At 34.0% G+C, this 18,434-nt stretch overlaps 1 protein-coding gene across 6 annotated transcripts in view; it reads right to left on the minus strand.

Moving 5' to 3' along the window:
- Nucleotides 1-18,434, minus strand: part of sls (sallimus) — a 346,510-nt gene that overhangs the window by 102,581 nt on the left and 225,495 nt on the right. For all 6 annotated transcript variants that reach the window (XM_081744934.1, XM_081744932.1, XM_081744931.1 and 3 more), the window contains exons 35-41: nt 15,801-15,939; nt 12,731-12,987; nt 9,638-9,777; nt 8,013-8,271; nt 4,777-5,034; nt 2,841-2,984; nt 866-1,120 (exon numbers count right to left, since the gene is read on the minus strand). In XM_081744934.1, the coding sequence (XP_081601060.1) occupies nt 866-1,120; nt 2,841-2,984; nt 4,777-5,034; nt 8,013-8,271; nt 9,638-9,777; nt 12,731-12,987; nt 15,801-15,939 (1,452 nt within the window). The remainder of the gene's footprint in view (nt 1-865; nt 1,121-2,840; nt 2,985-4,776; nt 5,035-8,012; nt 8,272-9,637; nt 9,778-12,730; nt 12,988-15,800; nt 15,940-18,434) is intronic.

Here is an 18,434-nt window from a genome sequence, read left to right on the forward strand (position 1 = left end):
ATGCTACCCTATCTGGATTCCGCAATCTTTAACGTGATGCCGGGTTCAATGTTAGAGAATTTATGAATTGAACCTAATAAGAAAATCCAAAACATCAAGACACGGAGGCCATTCTTGATCGAACCTCTACCGAACACCTATCATTTGTGGTATGGAACCGTTCGATTGAGCGTTCGACAGAAGAAACAGGGCTACACATAACAAAGATAGGAAGTATGTACTAGAAATCTCTCCTAAATGCAATATTGCTTTTACTAAGGCCAATAGCCACATTTGCTATTGAAAGGGAAAATAAACCCCTATGGTGAGAGGCATTATTTAGACAAATACCAGTTCATTGACATATTCCCAGAACTTGCAACCCCTCGAATAATTCCTGTACTGATCCCAGATAAGTAATAAATAGAAAGAGAGGAGGTAAATATATATATATATATATAAAGTTCTTGTGTTCTTAAATAATGAGGTAAAACCGATATAATTTTAGTGGTTTTCGTGTGCCAGTATATATTGCTAACAATAATTTTGTTGTATAATATATAATAACTATCATTTCAATAAAATTGTACTTTTTGATATTTTAGAACTTTTTCCATTCATCCAGAACATGATATAACTAAGATTGATCAAAGATACAGAAATGGAAACATGACTTCATTTAACACCTAAAATAAAACTAGAAACCTATCTATATGAACAATATAACAATTATTTTATGAATGGTTTGTTGCACTTTGTAAGTGAAAATTTTTGGAAAAGAAAAAAATGTTTTTCGCAGAAGAAATTTGGCTTCGTAACATTACTAAGAACAGCTTTGGTATTAAAGACGTTAGTCAAAGTTAATCAATAAAAGCTGATAACTTACCCATTTTTAGTTCCACTCCATTTACAAACCACTCAAAATGAAGGTCAGGATCTCCGACGGGTACTACTCTGCACTCAAAGTGGGCATTCTGTCCTTCAAATACTTCGGAAGGACCAGTAAGTAGTTGTGTAAAAACAGGCTTCTCAAACACCTTCTCAACTTCCGGTGCACGAGTTGGTATTCGGCCTTCTTCAAGCTCCTTGATTTTTCTCATTCCTTCAGGGTGCTGAGTTTCTAGTTGGATATTTGCCTTGGCTGGAAAAAAATAATATTTCTTGAGGCATACGGTTTGCTATTTACTTCTTTTCTACAAAGTTCGACTACTTAATTGGGTTAACATTATACTCTGTGTGAAAGTAAATGAAACAATTTCAAAATATTTCCAATGAAAGAAACAAGGAGAATATATTCTTCTATGCAATTTTCGATACGATTTTCATACAAAAAAGAAAAAAGAAAGAAAGAAAAAAAGAAAAAAGAAAAGAAAATGACAATACATTTGAGGTTGTGATGCTAATAAATTGTTAACAGACCGACAGATATATTTACTATTGACGAACTTGTTTTCAGATATTATCCAGGTGTGGAAAATACTATAATCTGTCATTGATAAGTATCTGGGTGACAACATTTCTGCTTGAGGTTGTGAAAAGACATATACTACATGACAATACCGCTTGACTAATGAAGACTCTGACATATATTTTAATCAATTTTTATTATACTCTTGTGCACTGTTGTCTACACTGACAAGGCCTCTCATTCGTTGTGATAGAAATGAATAATTTTGGAGACACCTCTGGAACTAAATGAAACACATCTTTTCTACTGACTGACTGCCTGCTAATAGATGGCGCAAATATAATGGGGAATTTTCCATTCGCGAGAGAACTAAAGTTTCATCACAACGCTGGTTCAGGATCGTTACCGAAAAAGGCTCCACATATTAAATATTCCATTTTACAGTTTATGAAAAAAAAAAAAAGTTTCCGTTTATCATTCAGATCTTATAATTTAGTATTTTTCTCAGGACTTAGAAAACATAGAGAATTTAAGTAATATAGAAAAAATAATGTTAAATATTTCCTAATAAATTGCTCATAATTTGGAAATTGTTCTCAGTTCTCGACATATTTGAATCAGTAGTTTTGAAAAGGTCATGAGTCAGAAAACAGCGAGTTTGCTTTAATCCAACTTTTTATATATTTAGTTTGGAACACAAAAGTTGTTTGTTGCTTTCTTACAATGAGAAAAAAAGCCTCTACTTTTTCAAACACAGGTCAATCATTTCATATCTATCAGGATTTTCAATAATTAAACAGTTTTTTTCGGTTTTTTCATCCCTTTCCCTTTTCTGGATCATGACCTTTCCAAAACTACTAATTCATTTGCATATTGTGATTTCCGGCGCTCCCAGTCATAGTACAGAATTAGTACAGTAGACACTTTTCTAACTACTGAACCTTTCAAGATGTTCTCCCTATAATAAACAGTGGGATAATAGGCCCTACTTGTATAACTATCATACTGATACTTTACAAGTGTTTGCTTCAACTGTGTTCCTTAAGAATTAATATGTTAATAATCAATTTCAAAACCGCAGGGATAAATTTCCACGGATGTTTCTAAATGGATTTTAATAACCATTAACATATACTTCATATTTTAGTCCCATCATATTCATAAGCCACTTTAGTGATTTCACGAATCTAAGTCTAAAATTTTCATTGAATATTTCAATTTGAACTGATATATATATATATATATATATATATGTATATATATATTAAGTGAATTATCTATATCTCACTTTGAAGCTAAGGGACAAATAATATTCAAGTAACATGTTACGACGTACAACATGGGTTGTACCGTATTTCTATGTTTCCTGGCTGGACTACATATATTTCTAACAAAATAGCAGATGCTCCAAAAAGAGGATTAGATCCAACTAATCAAGTATGTTGTTACTTACTTCTAATTCTCATGGACGCTGTTGTAACTGCTTCACCAAGAGCATTAGAAGCTCTACACATGTAAACGCCTTCATCCTCTGAGCGGACATGGGTCATATCAAGGGCAACATAGCCGAAGTCATGAGTCCTTGTAATCCTTGAGCCTATAATCAATATTTATAAGTTCTAAATATGCTCTTGAAAGTAAAAAATACCATTTATTTAGCACAGAGTTAGAACAAATTATACATGAAAAGCACATTACTAGAAGCTAAAAGAGAAAACTATAATCAATTTCGATAAATATCACACAAGATAGAAAGGAGCAAAAATAGGAAAAAAGGCAAGAAAAATTTAAAATATGAAAATGAAATTATTTTTTTCTGTTTTACATTCCAGCTTAAGTTCTTTGGGCTAAACGAGATGGACGGTTAATATATTAATGGACGAGCGATAATGAAAGAATTATGGAATGAGACTCTGGGAGGAATAAGGAGTAACCCAAGAAGATCCACGGACACGATGGTATCTACCAAAACTCACTTTGCCTGGAATCGAATCCTGGACCTCTACTACCAGAAGTGAACGCTGTACCACTGAGTCACCGTATCCTCTTTAAGAAGAATTAAAGAAGTAACTGTGTAGGTTCCGTGTGGACGATATGTTGGAATTCGTAAGTATTGTATACATATGTGTTAAGTCTTAGTTTATAGCCCTTTGGTGCGAGTGGTTACGAGTATTCCGATAAGGTACACTCGGTCGAAAATGTGTAACAGTTTTTTCAGGTCAGTCATTCTCAGTGAGGTTTTTCTGGGTTTTCTCATTCATATTAGGCAAATACTGGAATGGTACGTAACATACAGGTCCCATATTTATAATACACATCTAAAGAATGTCAGTTAACATATATGAATGAAGTAGAAACTTGTCTGAAACTAAACGGTTCCCAGGAAAGTTAATTGTAAGACATACACGGGGTTACAAAAATTTGTCACAATGTTTTGGGAATACATTTCTCACATCGAAATAAGAAAGAAAAAAAAAAAGTTAATATGAACTTGCGGTCGGAAGTGCATAGTTTCGTAGTTATAGGGCGCCGAAACGTGAAAAAATGAACTTTGAAGATCAATAGATCTACTATTATAGGACCGATCGTAGTCGGGTCAAGACATCACTGATAAACTAGTATGTGAACTATCCAAATATTCATACCTCCGGTACTTGCACAATCATTTTTAGACAGGCTGTTGGGGAATACTTGATCACTCTCCACCTACCTCTCTAAAAGCTGGTGTCCAAGTAATGGAGCATTCTTAAACATGGATATTTGGATAGTTCACATACCACTTCCTAAGTGGTGTCTTGATCCGACAAAGTTAGACCCCGTATTAGTAGAGCTATGAACTTTAAAGTTCACTTATTTCACGTTTACGGTACTCTTTAACTCTGAAACTATCAAGTTTTGAGCACAGGTCCATATTAACTTTTTTTTTCTTATTTTGATGTGAGGACTCTGTTCCGAAAATATTGTGACCCATTTTTGTAACACCCTGTATATATATGGAAACTCTACAGAATAAGAAATAAGATCTGTACAGCACATCTTGAGTCCATCATGGAATTTAGCATTATCATTTTAATAAAATTTATGGAAACATATGTCAAAAAACTTGGTAATTCTAGCAAGACGGTGGCTCTGAGGAATACTTCTTATTTCTAGTGTTAGGGGCCCTGGTTCAATCCCAGTCCAAGCAAGTTTGTGGTGGTCAGCATTGTATCAGTAGGTTTCCTCGGAGTTCTCCTTCCCCATTCTCATTCCACCAGTTATTTTATCGTCATTCACTTTCACTAATCATTCGTCTCCTTTAGCCTAAATGGACGTAAAACTAAAGCATTTAATTTCTTTTGTCATTCTCAGTATTGTAATTATACCATTTTTTTTTCTAATCAACTTACTTGTTTCCAAAAGTTGTTCGTTCCTAAACCATTCAACCTTAAGTGTCGGATCTCCAACTGGGATCAAGCGACACTCAAAGTGGGCAGTTTGTCCTTCATTGATAGCGTCAATGTTCTGAAGTGGGGCAGTGAACACAGGTCTTTGGAACGTCTGAGGCTCTGGAATATCAGGGCGTCTGTACAACGCTGCATCTTCCAATTGTCTGATCTTCTCCAAACCTTCAGGTCTCTGAGACTCCAATATAATATCGCTCTTGGCTGAAACATATTTAGATGATTGGATTATTGCGTAATTTATAAACAAAAATATACTAGTAAATATCCTTTACTAATGTTATATTAGTTTTCGTTAGAGAAATTCACACTCTGATTAATTTAATTGTTCGATCTAGCGAAATATGTTACGTATAACCAGTTCTAGATACATAATTTAACATTACCTATGTGTAACGACAATTCACTTGTTCATCTTACTACACATGCTTAAATATTGTTCATGTGAATTCAATTAAGCTATCATGATGCTTGAAAGTAAAATTGAAGAGCTCGGTTGATGAAAATGTTTTGTAAGTTTTTGTGGAAGTAGAATGTTCGTGTTAAAAAAAAAAAAAAATTATATATCATATGAAATCTTGTTTCATTTTATCTTACAACACAATAATAAGATGCACGGTGGAAGACGTGTGATACGCAGACAATGTAGCAATACAGAGCAACAAAGAACGCAAATAACTATAAATCAAATCTCTTTATTTTGACTTTTGACATTTGAACTTTGCGCTTACCAACGTAATTCTTCCATCCTCTAAACTATTTAGTAAGAAATTTTATTCCTTTTGTACGGTACGAATTACATTGGTGTAATATTTCTTTTGCTCACTGTTTCTCTCCCTTAGTGAAGTTTACTATTATATTCATTTTGAATTACGACATTTCAAACATTTTTTTAAATCATTATTAAGAAATCGGCGCTCACATTATGATATAAAAACACTGTAAAGTTCATATACATAATATAAGCATAATAAACACCAAAGTTGTGTAATGTTGTCGAGAGATGGTTTATGATGTCTTACTTATTTACAAATCATGTGTTCACGGTACAGCTTAATAAAACAGATTTAAAAGATATATCCTTGAAAAGACATGCTTTAAGAGAGACGAGCTAAATGTTCTCTTGCGCCATATAGTAGATATTCTTGGAAAAAAAATATTAAATTTCAGTTATTGCCTATACAGCGTGTCTGAGAACAACACCGACAACGTTTGGGAAGCAATTCCTGACACCAAAATAAGACGAAAAATACAAACCTGGGTGTAGAAATGCCTCCTTTGGAAGCTATCACCAACCGGAAATTTGTCGGAAAAATACAAAAAGAGCCATAATGAGGAAACAAAATATCGGATCGCATTCGGGTAAAAAGGAATGCCCATTATTTTTAGTCGTAGATTCAATTAATACACAATTGGGAGTAATGCAGGGACGACGCAAGGATGACCCTAAAGAAACCGTTGAATTCCTGACGAATTTTATCAAAAGTTGAATGACGAAAATAAACAACAACCAAATACAATATTTCAACGAATAAAAATCACAGAACATCGTTGAAGTTAGAAAAACATCGTTAGAATTTGAAAGAAGAGATACACCTATAGTAAGACTATTCATGGCTTTGGATTGATTGTTTTAACAAAAGAGACACTGACCAAAACTTAAAACCCACCTTATTTTTTCATTTATTTTCGATAGTGCCTGAAGAAGGATATGCTAGATATCCGAAACAGTTACAAACTATAATTTAAAATAAAGTGGGTTTTAAGCTTTGGTCAGTGTCTCTTTTGTTTAAAGAGATACACCTGTTTGATTGCTCTACTTTGTCTTAATGCCGAATAAATTCTAGAAAGAAGGGCTGAAATATTTTAAGAAGGGTCGCCGATAACAGGAGTGCTCCGGTGCTTGCACCCACACAAAAATAGAAGAAAAAGAAAAAAGAAAAGAAAAAGAAAGAACAAGAAAGAAAAAGAGTTGAGTTGAGTTGATTTTGAGTTTAACGTCCCTTTTCAACAGCGAGGCTATATGAGACGTGGACCTACTGATTAACGTGGAATCCGAACCACATGAGCTCCCGCCGGGAATCGTACCCGGGTCTCCCGCGCCAAAGGCGCGTACGCTAACCGCTTAGCCACGGAGGAGCTCCAAGAAAGAAAAAGAGGGAAACTTCTAATATTTCACTGCATTTCTTAAATGGCAGCAGGGCCCGATATTTTTATAGAGCGGGGAGGGGAGGATACAATTTTCTTGGAAACTTTACTAGAGTTGAAAACGTAAAGTTTCGGAATTGAGGCGCTGAGGATTTTTAAAGTGAGAAACTGAACGAGCGGTTTTCAATGCTATTTTCAGCCAACACTTTTCACACTTCTTACACAAAAAAATGTTCGCTGTTCAGAATGGCGTGACGAAAATTTAGATAGCAAGTTAAAATCTTAGACCCCTAGAACCTTCTTGGTTACGTTACTGAATATATGTTTTCCACTGTGAAGAAACGAAAAATAGGAAAACAAACCTGAAAAAATCACCATTTTCATTCAAAAATAACTAAAAACTGCACTTCAGGATGGCCAATTTTCAAAATATTCTGGGATAGGACCCCAAACCCTGTTAAGCCAGAGTGGTGTTTCCTGGAGGTGAACTGTGAGAGTACTTTTGATAAAATACTTCAGAAATGTACCAGTTTCTTTGTGGCTCACCCTTGTGCAGCCCTTGAGCCACTCCCAATTGTGTATTAATGGAATCTACGACTAGAAATAATGGACATTACCTTTTACCCGATTTCGATCCAACATTTTGTTCTCGAGTTACGACTCTTTTTGTATTTTTCTGACAATTTTTCGGTTGATTAAAGAGCTGAAAGGGGATATTCCTAGCTACACCAAGATTGGTCTATACTTTTTTGTCTTATTTCGGTGTCAGGAATCACTTTTCAAATGTTGTTGGTGTTGTTCTGAAACACTCTCATATGTCTAACAGTTTATATACGATTGTCAAGAAAATAAAAAAAAAAGCAATAGGTTCTACAGAATCGGTATATTCTCGTATTTTCTAATTAAGCTCTCTGTAACAGAGATCAGAGTATCGTAGAAAACCAGAAAAGAAGTTGAATAAAATATATAAAACTGTATTCGAAGATTTTGATAGCATAATGTCAACAATTAGAAACTCGCTTGTGGATGCTTACCTTGAACGCGCACACTAATAGATGAAGTGCACTCTCCAAGTGCATTTATAGCTTTCACTGTGTACTCTCCTGCGTCTTGTGGATACACATGGTTGATGTCTAGAGCAACATAGCCGAAATCAAATGTGATATGGAATCTCGCTGCAGATGGCAAAGGCTTTCCGTTGTGATAGAATTCGATACGAAGATTTGGATCATGGATTGGTTCTACTCTGCATTCAAAATGAGCTGTCTGGCCTTCCATTAGATCAGTTGTTCCCTGGAAGACAGTAAATAATACCATTTGAGAAACACTTCCATTACTTCTTTTCTAACTTACAGTTTCATGTACTTAACGTAATTTTAATTTTCGAATTTGTTTGAAAGAGTAACAATCATAGAAATAGCAACTGCTTATACAGGAAATTGGAGAACATTTTCACATTTTCAAAATATAAGGGCCTATCCGGTTGCAACGATGTAAACAGACTTTGTGGGAGATGGCTGAAATTAAGTTTAAATGTAGAAGAGACTACGTAGAATGCATATATCCGAAAGCAAATTGTCCTAAAGTGGATGGAATTTAGTCAAAAAGCAAGAAACATGAACATTAATGTCAATGGAAAATCAATGAAAAACAAATAATTTCTCAACTTATCTCAAAAACATAAGAGAGGGAAATGGCTGAAATTCAGTTTAAATATAGAACAGACTATGTAGATTCTACACTCAAAAAAAGAAATTGTTCTAAAACTGATGGAACATAGTAAAACATAACGAAACATGGTAAAACATAACGAAATATGAACATTAATGTCAACGGAAAATCAGTGAAAAAATGAAGTAGTCCATATATCTCAAAAACTATAATGAAATGGTTAATTGAAAGCTTATTGCAAAGACATAATAAAGAGCTTAAAAATGATGTATAGCATGTAAGGTAAATATGGATAGAACATTGTCAAAAGTCAAGTTGTTTGAGTCAAATAAATAATAATGATAAAGTATATGCATCTTCTTCTAATTACGCAGGGCGCCCCGCGCGGAGGTTATGTGCCTGAAATATCTCACATCTTGTTTTGGAATCTCCAGACTCGATTTAGCACGCAACGTGACTTTTGACCTGATCACGTGACACAGTTTGGTCCTTATGGCAAACTGGATAGGCCCTTTGTTACAGTACTATAATGAGATATGAGATAACAATATCTTTCAAAGTAGATCTATCAAGTCAAATTACATGCACAAAAACGAGTGATTTTATCGCAATTAGACACTTAATTCGCGTTTCCACTACAGACATTGAGTGAAGTTAAACGGAAATACGACCAAAAGAAATTTTGGAAAGCAGTGGCCGAAAAATCACAGAAAGCTAAGTGTCTTGAATAGCCCTTTAAGTATCTAGTGAAGCAAGCTGAAGCAAGTACCTAGGAGTTATGACATTTTCATCTCAAGTTTTACCGCTTGTTAACTACAAGAATGAATTTGAATTTCTAATGTGCTAAAGTGAATTTGTAATTATAAGAATTATTTGTACTTTTCTCATATGATAAGAACTTGATCTACATGAATGACAAAAATAACAAAATTCAATGTACGAATTCCTTTTATCTTCCTGTGCTGCTTTCTCGAAACTTAAGACTTACCTGAAGCTGTGTCACGAAGCGTGGAGGTGCTAGTGGAGGTTCGGCTATTTCTGCACGTCCCGGCCTACCTTGAGCTTCTAGTTCACGTATCTTATCCCATCCTTCAGGATGTTGAGAATCAAGGTAAATGTTACGGCGAGCTGAAATTAAATGTGCAAATGTAATTTCAGAAACACTGGTATCAGTTTATGAAATAATAGTCTACAAATTACAAATCTAAACCTAACGCTTACAGAAAAGGAGGCACACAATTCTTGCTACATTGTGGGAAAAAAATCAAAACCGAAACGGATCTGTTTGGTATTTTATTACACAACTAATTGCTGTTTAATCATTTAAATGTATTATTCAAATTATTATATAATTGTTGTAACGTGAACTGCTCGAAAAGCAATTTTATCAATCAACTCAAAGGCATCCATTTTGCTCCTACAAATTCTTGTAGATCGTTAAATATAAATTTTCAGCGATCTATAAGAAGTTCGAGGAGCGAAACTCTAAGTACTTTTGAGTTTATTATACAATGTGCATCAAAACAACATCGACAACGTTTGGGAGGTGATTTCTGACACCAAGATAAGACAAAAAGTGTAGAGCAACCTGGGTGCACAAATGCTTCCTTTCGGAGTAATAGGCTGCCGAAAACATGACAAAGTGAAATTTAAAGGTCAGTAGTTCCAAAACTATGGGATCTACCGTAGTTGGGTCAAAGACTTCACTTAGGAACTAATATGTGCCATATCCAAAAATACATGTTTCAGAATCCTAAGGTACTCACGCAACAATTTTCATAGAGGGAGTTTGGCTACGGGCATATAATTTGAAGTACTCACCAACTATCTCTATAAAAATTGTTGCGGAAGTACCGCAAAATTCTGAAACATGGATATTTGGATAGAGCACGTACTAGTTCCTAAGTGAAGTCTTGAAGCAACTACGGTAGGTCTCATAGTTTTGGAACTATGCACCTTTAAAGTTCATTTTTTTTATGTTTTCGGCAGCCTATAACTCCGAAAGGAAACATTTGTGCCCCCAGGTTGGTCTATACATTTCGTCTTATCTTGGTGTCATGAATCACCTCCCAAACGTTGTCGGTCTTGTTTTGAAACACCCTGTATATTTTATTCTTAATAATTTCAATTTCAATTAATACTCCACAAAGTTATTTAGTTTTTATTTAGCCTGTTTTTACAAGTAATTTAATAGGTGGAGAAAAAGAGACGTCCTAAAATGTGTAACTATTAAGAATCGAAATAAGACATTCGCCAAATGTCGAATTAATTTGGAGAGATCAAAATATATTGTTGAAACTAAAGTTATTAGTTACATCATGCTAAAAACTGCATCTTCTATTTCATTTATTTAATCCAGAATAAGTAAATTCAATACTTAAGTTTCGTTCGGAAAATATTTTTATTGTGATGTCAGTAAATATGATTATCTTTTATCAAATCTTATTTTCTATGCATTTTTTTAAAAAAATATTTTGATTTAATGTACATCTTTAACACTTACAGTGCTAATCAACGTATATATACAGAGTGCTCGATCTTCTCTAAAATGCGGATCATGTAAATATACGGAGTCTATTTCAAAGTTCATTTCAACGGTCATTTGCCGTACAGTTGCGGAGTTGGCAGTCCTGAATAATGTTTAGACATAGTAGTTCCTAATTCTGTCACTATATGGTGGGCAAATGCTCATAACCGTTCTGTGAGCATATCTTTATACATGTGAATTCATATTGAATATCATCTATTTTGTCAACCTTTTATTTTTAGTACATTTCATCTTATTTATGTTGAAACTTCCAAGGAAGGCACGTCCTTACAGTATAACGTATTATATATCAGGATAAAGAGAAAGATTCAAACTTTTCAGCAATGTATGATAAATGTATTTCACATTTCCAGATTTTGAGATGTGATTATTTTTAACCCTAGATTAGTAGACTGGGTGAAAATTCACCCAGAGTTTGCTTTCATAGCGTGTTACTAGAGGGCATCATCATCTAGTTTCATGTAGCTCCTCCTATTCTCCAATCTTTCTGTGCAGTATGTGACCGAGTGTTGAGAATAGTGTTTTGAGATTTAATTCAGCGTCAAATACAGGCGGGTGGGTTTTTTTTTCACCCAGTCTAGTGTCTGCGTTGCTTTTGATTAAGCAACTCTTTCTATCAAAAATTGAATTCATCACACATGTCAATGTTCTGAGAGCACTATGTTAGTAAAAACGTACTCTAAGAATAATATACTTTCAGAAATATTTTTTAAATATGCACTTTACATTTTTAAAGAAAAAAATGGGTAAATTTTCACCCAGTCTAGTAATGAATGTAAAGACAATCTGTCACAGTTTTCATAAACGTACCTTTTCTCACTTTGTCAAAAGAAAAAAAATGTATTTGAATATATGTCGAAAGAAATAAAATACAAACGAAAGAAATGAAAACTTATTGAAATATTTGTTTCAGTTTTATAAATATTTTGAGTAAAGGATAAAAGTCTTATTATTAGTGATTAGACAAATGCTGACTAATGCTTTTGTGATGAAAGTGGGATTTTAATTCATGTATGTTTTATACAAGTTCCCTTTGAAAATTATTTAACAAAAGATTGTCCGTGAGTAGAATAAATATATCTAACTTAAAATATAATTATCAACTTCAAATAAAGTAAATCACACCTAGAGAAAAAATAAACAAAAAATCTGGGTGAATTTTCACTCAGTCTAGTATTAGAAGACAAAAAAATAACTCTAGTAATCTAGGGTTAAGTGTAGCAAAAATGGTCAGCATTCTTGGGATGGCTTGCAACCTAGAGGTCAGCACTGTAAGTGTTAAAATCTTTTGTAGAGCTAAAGTTGTTTAAAAATGAGAAACATTTATATTGAACATCAATTTAAAATATTTAAATAAAATTCAACGAACTTGATACAAACCTGTTCTTGTATTTTTGATCACAATTTACTATATACTACACTCTCATACTACAGATTTTCTGATATTGTATAAGAAATGTATGTTTTTTTTTCTTTTTCTAATGTAATAATTTTGTTATGTTTTATACTGTAACAAGAGAAAGATCTACTTACCACTAACATTGATTGTTGCTGTATTAACAGCTTCCCCAAGTGCATTCGTTGCCTTACACATGTATGTTCCAGAATCTTCAGCATAGGCATATAAGATATCCAAAGCAACGTATCCAAAATCATGTGTAGTTCTAAAGCGATGGCCTGTTTTGATGTTTACTCCGTTCACAAACCATTCAATTTTCAACTTCGGATCATTTATTGGTTCAACTCGACATTCTAAGTGTGCATGTTCGCCTTCTTTCAAGTGCTCCAGGCTGAAATAAATAAACATAATTATTTATTACAATACAGTATTCTCCAACTCAAGCTCAGCATTAACATCTCCTACACTTGTTCATATTGCTGAAGTAGTATCTATAATACAGAAAGTTCAAGTAATGTTTCGTCTTATAGCATGCAAAATAACAAAGTTAGAAAAACGACGTCAATTAAATAACATTTTAGGACTAAAAAAACTGTCTCTGCGAAAACAGATACATAATTTTTCTCGAATGACTGAGAATACCTACAATATAACTATTATTTTAAATGAAACATATTACTTTTGCTTGCTGTCACTGTCTTAGCATGAACTCTATATTAAACATGCGTTTGAAATTCTGCTTTGGCCACTGTTATTCCTATTGTGGGCTACTGAAGCACGAGGATAGTGTGGTTCGTTCCCAATGTGAATTCTATTCTTGACATCATCTAACTTTACTAAGATATTGTGCAGCATATCAGTGCAACAATTTCAAAGAATTCAATATTTTGAATGATCAAAGTTTTAATGTATGAAAAGCAAAAACTATAAATTGCTCTTTCTCGCTACTTTCTTTTGGTTAGGATCCACTTTGATCATCGATGCTGTATAAGACGTAGACTTACAGTTTAAAATGGAATCCGAGCAATCGGAATGTGTTCAAATTTCAACGCTCCCCCACCCAGAATCGAACCCGGAATCACATGCACCAAAGGTACGTGTGCTATCCATTTGGGGTTGCCACTCGTCCCAGAAAATCCGGAACCGTCATGGAATTCAGATCTGCGTCCCGGCGTCCCGAAAATATTTCTTGGGACGATTAAATGTCCCGGATTTCAGCGAAGAAGAAAGGAAGGAAATATTATAATTTGCTTTTTTTCAAAGTATTAGGTATGTACATATTCTCTTCAACTTCTGAGTGTGGTAATTCAAAAGTTTAAAAAAAAAAATCATGCTGACGTAAGCATATAAGCGAGTTATTAAGTTGTTAGTTTCTTAAAAATAACATAAATAAAGTAAAAATTCAATGAAAGAAGTTCTTTGAAGGTAACAACCACCGCCAGAACATATTGCTAATGAATTAACAGTTTAAAAAAAAGTGTGAAAGGAAACATCATAACTTGAATGAGCTGAAACAGACTCTGAAAGCATCGAAACAAAACAGATCCTGAGAAATTTTTTTTTAAAAAAAAAAGGCTTAACAGGGTGAGGGGGTAAATCATCTGCTTACGTTTGCTTAAGTAGGGAGGAGAAGGTATACTGAAAGGACTAACAATGTGATTACGTAACACTAGAACAACACTATCTAATGGAAGAAAGTAAATTAGTATATAACAATTCTTTTCATTTTAAGAACTTCAAAGATTCTCGTAATTTACTAGCGTCATTTTTGAAATATTTTCATATTTGAAATATGGTAACCCCATATCCACTACATCGATGGAAAGGGCTTTATCTTTGCTTTCGAAAGAAGTAAAGACTTGAAGTCATTAGATGAGTTGATTTTTGAGTTTAACGTCCCTTTCAGCAGCGAAGCTATATGAGACGGGACCTACTGATTAACATAGAATCCGAACCACATGAGCTCCCGCCGGAATTGAACCCGGGTCTCCCACGCCAAAGGCGCGTACGCTAACCGCTTAGCCACGAAGGAGCTCTTGAAGTCATTAGTAGAATCATTACATAAAAAGGTATTATCATTACAATAAAATGATTGAGTGGTGCTTCTTCCGAAACCCGGCCTAGTTATTTAAACAAACTCATATTGCTAATGTATCCGTAAATATTTAGAGTTCAAGAAAACTTAATGGTCTGCTTCAGTATTATTTACAATGTGACAATCGTATAAAATGTTTTGTCTGTCGGCAGTAGTTTACAGTCTATAGAATAGAAAAAAAAATGCCTGATATGTTTTATCTTTGTTCCCACTTTAGTTATTATACGTAATGAGACTGGAAGGTAAAATGTCTATATGGAAATTTTGATGAACGTATTGTCAAAAAACTTAATGTGCAAGAACCAAGAAAAGCTTACAAAATAAACAAATAAATTAAATGAAAATAAAATTGGATAAACAAATCTGCTTGAGTTTAAAAATCTAGGTCTCTAAATTATGGTTGCGAATCATGGTCGCTTACTCTGATGGAAGAACGTAGACTAAAAGTGTTTGGGAATAAAATTTTAATACGAATATTGGGACCCAAGAGACGGGAATGGGGAATGGCGAAAACTCCATAACGATGAACTGCACAAATGATATCGTTTACCAAACATTGTTAGGATCATCAAATCTCTGGGAAGCTTAGGTGGACAGGACATGTAGCCAGAATGGAAGAAAGTAAGAACGCTTTAAAAGTTTTAACTGAAAATCCGATCGGAAAACGACCATTAGGAAGAACTAGGCGCAAATGGGAGGACAATATTAAGATGGATTTCGCAGAAATAGGAATACCAAGTAGAAACTGGATCCAGTTGGCTAAGGATAGAAGTCAATAGAGAGCTTTTGTGAACGCGGCATTGAACCTCCGGGTTCCATAGCCCATACAGTTAGTTAGGTCTCTCAATTATAAGGTAAGTACGTCTCTCTCTCTCTAGTTTCTTGCTTGGACCTATGTTGTCATACATATTTATTATACACTAATAAAATTGTAAAAGTACAAATAAAAACGATTTTCCCCTAATATGATGCTAGAATGTGCTTTCTCAAACAAATACAATGTTACTTTTGAATGTGTATTGAAATTTTGCTTAACATTAATTGACTCATTTATTTGAATTATCTGTAAATTAAGTTTCATTGATTCAGCTCTTGAAGCCGGTACTTACTTGTTCAGTGGAGTTATGAAAACAGGTTTCTGTGGTTGAGGTTCAGTCTCAGCTTTCAGTGGTCTCTCATACGACTCCAGATCTCGGATTTTCTTCAGCCTTTGCTCATCCATCGTTTCGAGGTACAAACCTGATTTGGCTGCAAAAAATGAAATAAAATAAAATAAAATTTAAAACGGTCTATAAAATGACTGCTTTACAGATTGCTAATTCAAGTAGTTATTTTTATGATATTTTTGAAGCGTACGAAAGTTAATCCGACTACTTCTAATTTCAGAAACATTTTAGTTGTTATGTGGGTAGCTTAAAATATACAAAACGATAATCATGCCTGTTGTTCTGTATGGTTGCGAAACATGGTCACTTACTCTGAGGGAAGAACATAGACTGAAAGTATTTGAGAACAAGATCCTGAGACGAATATTCGGACCCAAGAGGAATGGGAATGGGGAATGGGGAATGGAGGAAACTTCATAACGAGGAACTACATAATTTATACGGTTTACCCAACATTGTTAGAGTCGTCAAGTCTAGAAGGCTTAGGTAGGCAGGTCATGTAGCTAGAATGGAAGAAAGCAGAAACGCTTTCAAAGTCATGACTGGAAGACCAATAGGAAAACGACTATTAGAAAGACTTAGGCGCAGATGGGAGGACAATATTAAGATGGATCTCGCAGAGATTGGAATACAAAGTAGAAACTGGATGCAGTTAGCTAAGGATAGAAGTCAGTGGAGAGCTTTTATAAACGCGGCATTGAACCTCTGTGTTCCATTGTCCATAGAGTTAGTTAGTTAGTTAGTTATGTGGGTAGTTGTCAAGTACCATATTTTCAGTGGTCGAAATGAGTAAAGTTTAGTGGTTATTTTCTTTTCTTCTTCTTAAATTTCAGTTTGGGGTGGAAATGTTTCTTCCATGTTTCCCGATTTTCAGCTTCCTTTTTTAACTCTCAATATCTTCTTCTATTTTTTCAAATCATCGATCACTTGTGTTCTTCTTCTTCCCATTCCTCGCTTTCCTTCTATAGTAGTATGAAGAAGACAATTTCTTCGTAAGATGTGTCCAATCCAATTGGCCTTTCTACGAAGAATGGTGGCTGGAAGCGTCCTCTTCTCTCCTATGCGTTTTAAAACATCTTCGTTTGTTACTCTTTCTGTTCGTTTTTTCTTCTCCATCTTCCTCCAACACCACATTTCGAAGTTCTCTAACTATTTCTTCTCTAACTTCCGTAATGTCCAAGTCTCTAAACCATAAAGTCCAATACTCCATATATAGCACTTAACCAATTTCTTCCTTAGTTCAATATTGAGCCTGCTAGTTAAGAGTGATCTCTTCCTGTTGAATGCTTCTTTGGCTATGGCAATTCTTGACCTGGTCTCTTTAGTGCAGTATGCGTCTCTCATCAAAATACTTCCTAGACACTTGAAATGATCGATCTCTTCAAGTATTCTACTCTGACCCTTAAGGGCGCGTTTCCACGGGATATACTCATAACTTTGGATGTTTTGATGTTGATTTCCATTCCATATGGTTTCCCAGTGTCAACTATTTTGTCAATCATCACATGTAGTCCTTCCTCGGTTCTAGCTATTGTAATCGTATCATCTGCATACGTGATCTTGTTAACGATCTGCCCTCTAATCTTGAAATCTTCAAATCCCATTAATGCTTCCTTCATTAAACATTTACTGTAAATGTTGAATAATTGGTGCGATATACTACATCCTTGACTGACTCCTCTTCCAATATCCATACGACTGGTTTCTCCTTCATTCAAGCGCAACTTCACTCGTTACCCTATGTACAGGTTGCGAATGAGTCGTCGGTCTCTCAAATTGACCCCAATTTCTTTAAGTATTTGAAGAAGTTCAATATATTGATACACTTTCAACTTCAATCTTGAATATCTTGATTTTACCTAAAAATGAATCATCATAGTGACTCCTGAATTCCTCACTTATTGTTAATTTCATTTGCCCCTAATTCAATGTTGATTCTACTATTATGCTGCATTCTGATATTCGTTACAGGCATATTTGATGGTAGAAAGAAATACATGACACACTAAGACAATAAAAAGTCAAGCTTTAAGGGCATTTGTTATCAAGATGCCAAAATTTTCGAAATTTTTAAGAAGTATTTTAAATAACTAGAAAAAATACTGATACATTTTTGAAACGTTCTGAAAAGTATATTTAGAACATACTTCGTACATAATAAATGGAAATCTACTTTTAGAACATGGAGTTGAGATTTTTTTTCAAACGCTTCTTTGTTAGATTTTGTATGTATTTTCAAGATATTCCTAATTGTTCAGAAATATGTACTGAAATACGTAATGTTATAAATTTAAATTGCGAAATTCTTACTAATAGAACTTTCTTTGGAAAGTATTCAGTACTTTTTACGTTTTATTTATTTTTATTTTATATATTTATATATTTATTTATATAATATATATTTATATATTTATCAATATTTTAAATATTTATTGATGTTTGTAAAGCTACTCCTCCTTTTCTAATATGCTTTGATAATTATTAGAAATGAGGGAGGTACGATCACTCTTAGTTTTCATAGTCGAATAGAATTGTACATTGATGACTTCAGTTGAATCTACTTGGAATATCCCATGG

Source organism: Thermobia domestica, chromosome 17 (genome assembly GCF_964235325.1).
Source record: "Thermobia domestica chromosome 17, izTheDome1.hap1.1, whole genome shotgun sequence".
In the NCBI taxonomy this organism is placed as follows: Eukaryota; Metazoa; Arthropoda; class Insecta; order Zygentoma; family Lepismatidae; genus Thermobia; species Thermobia domestica.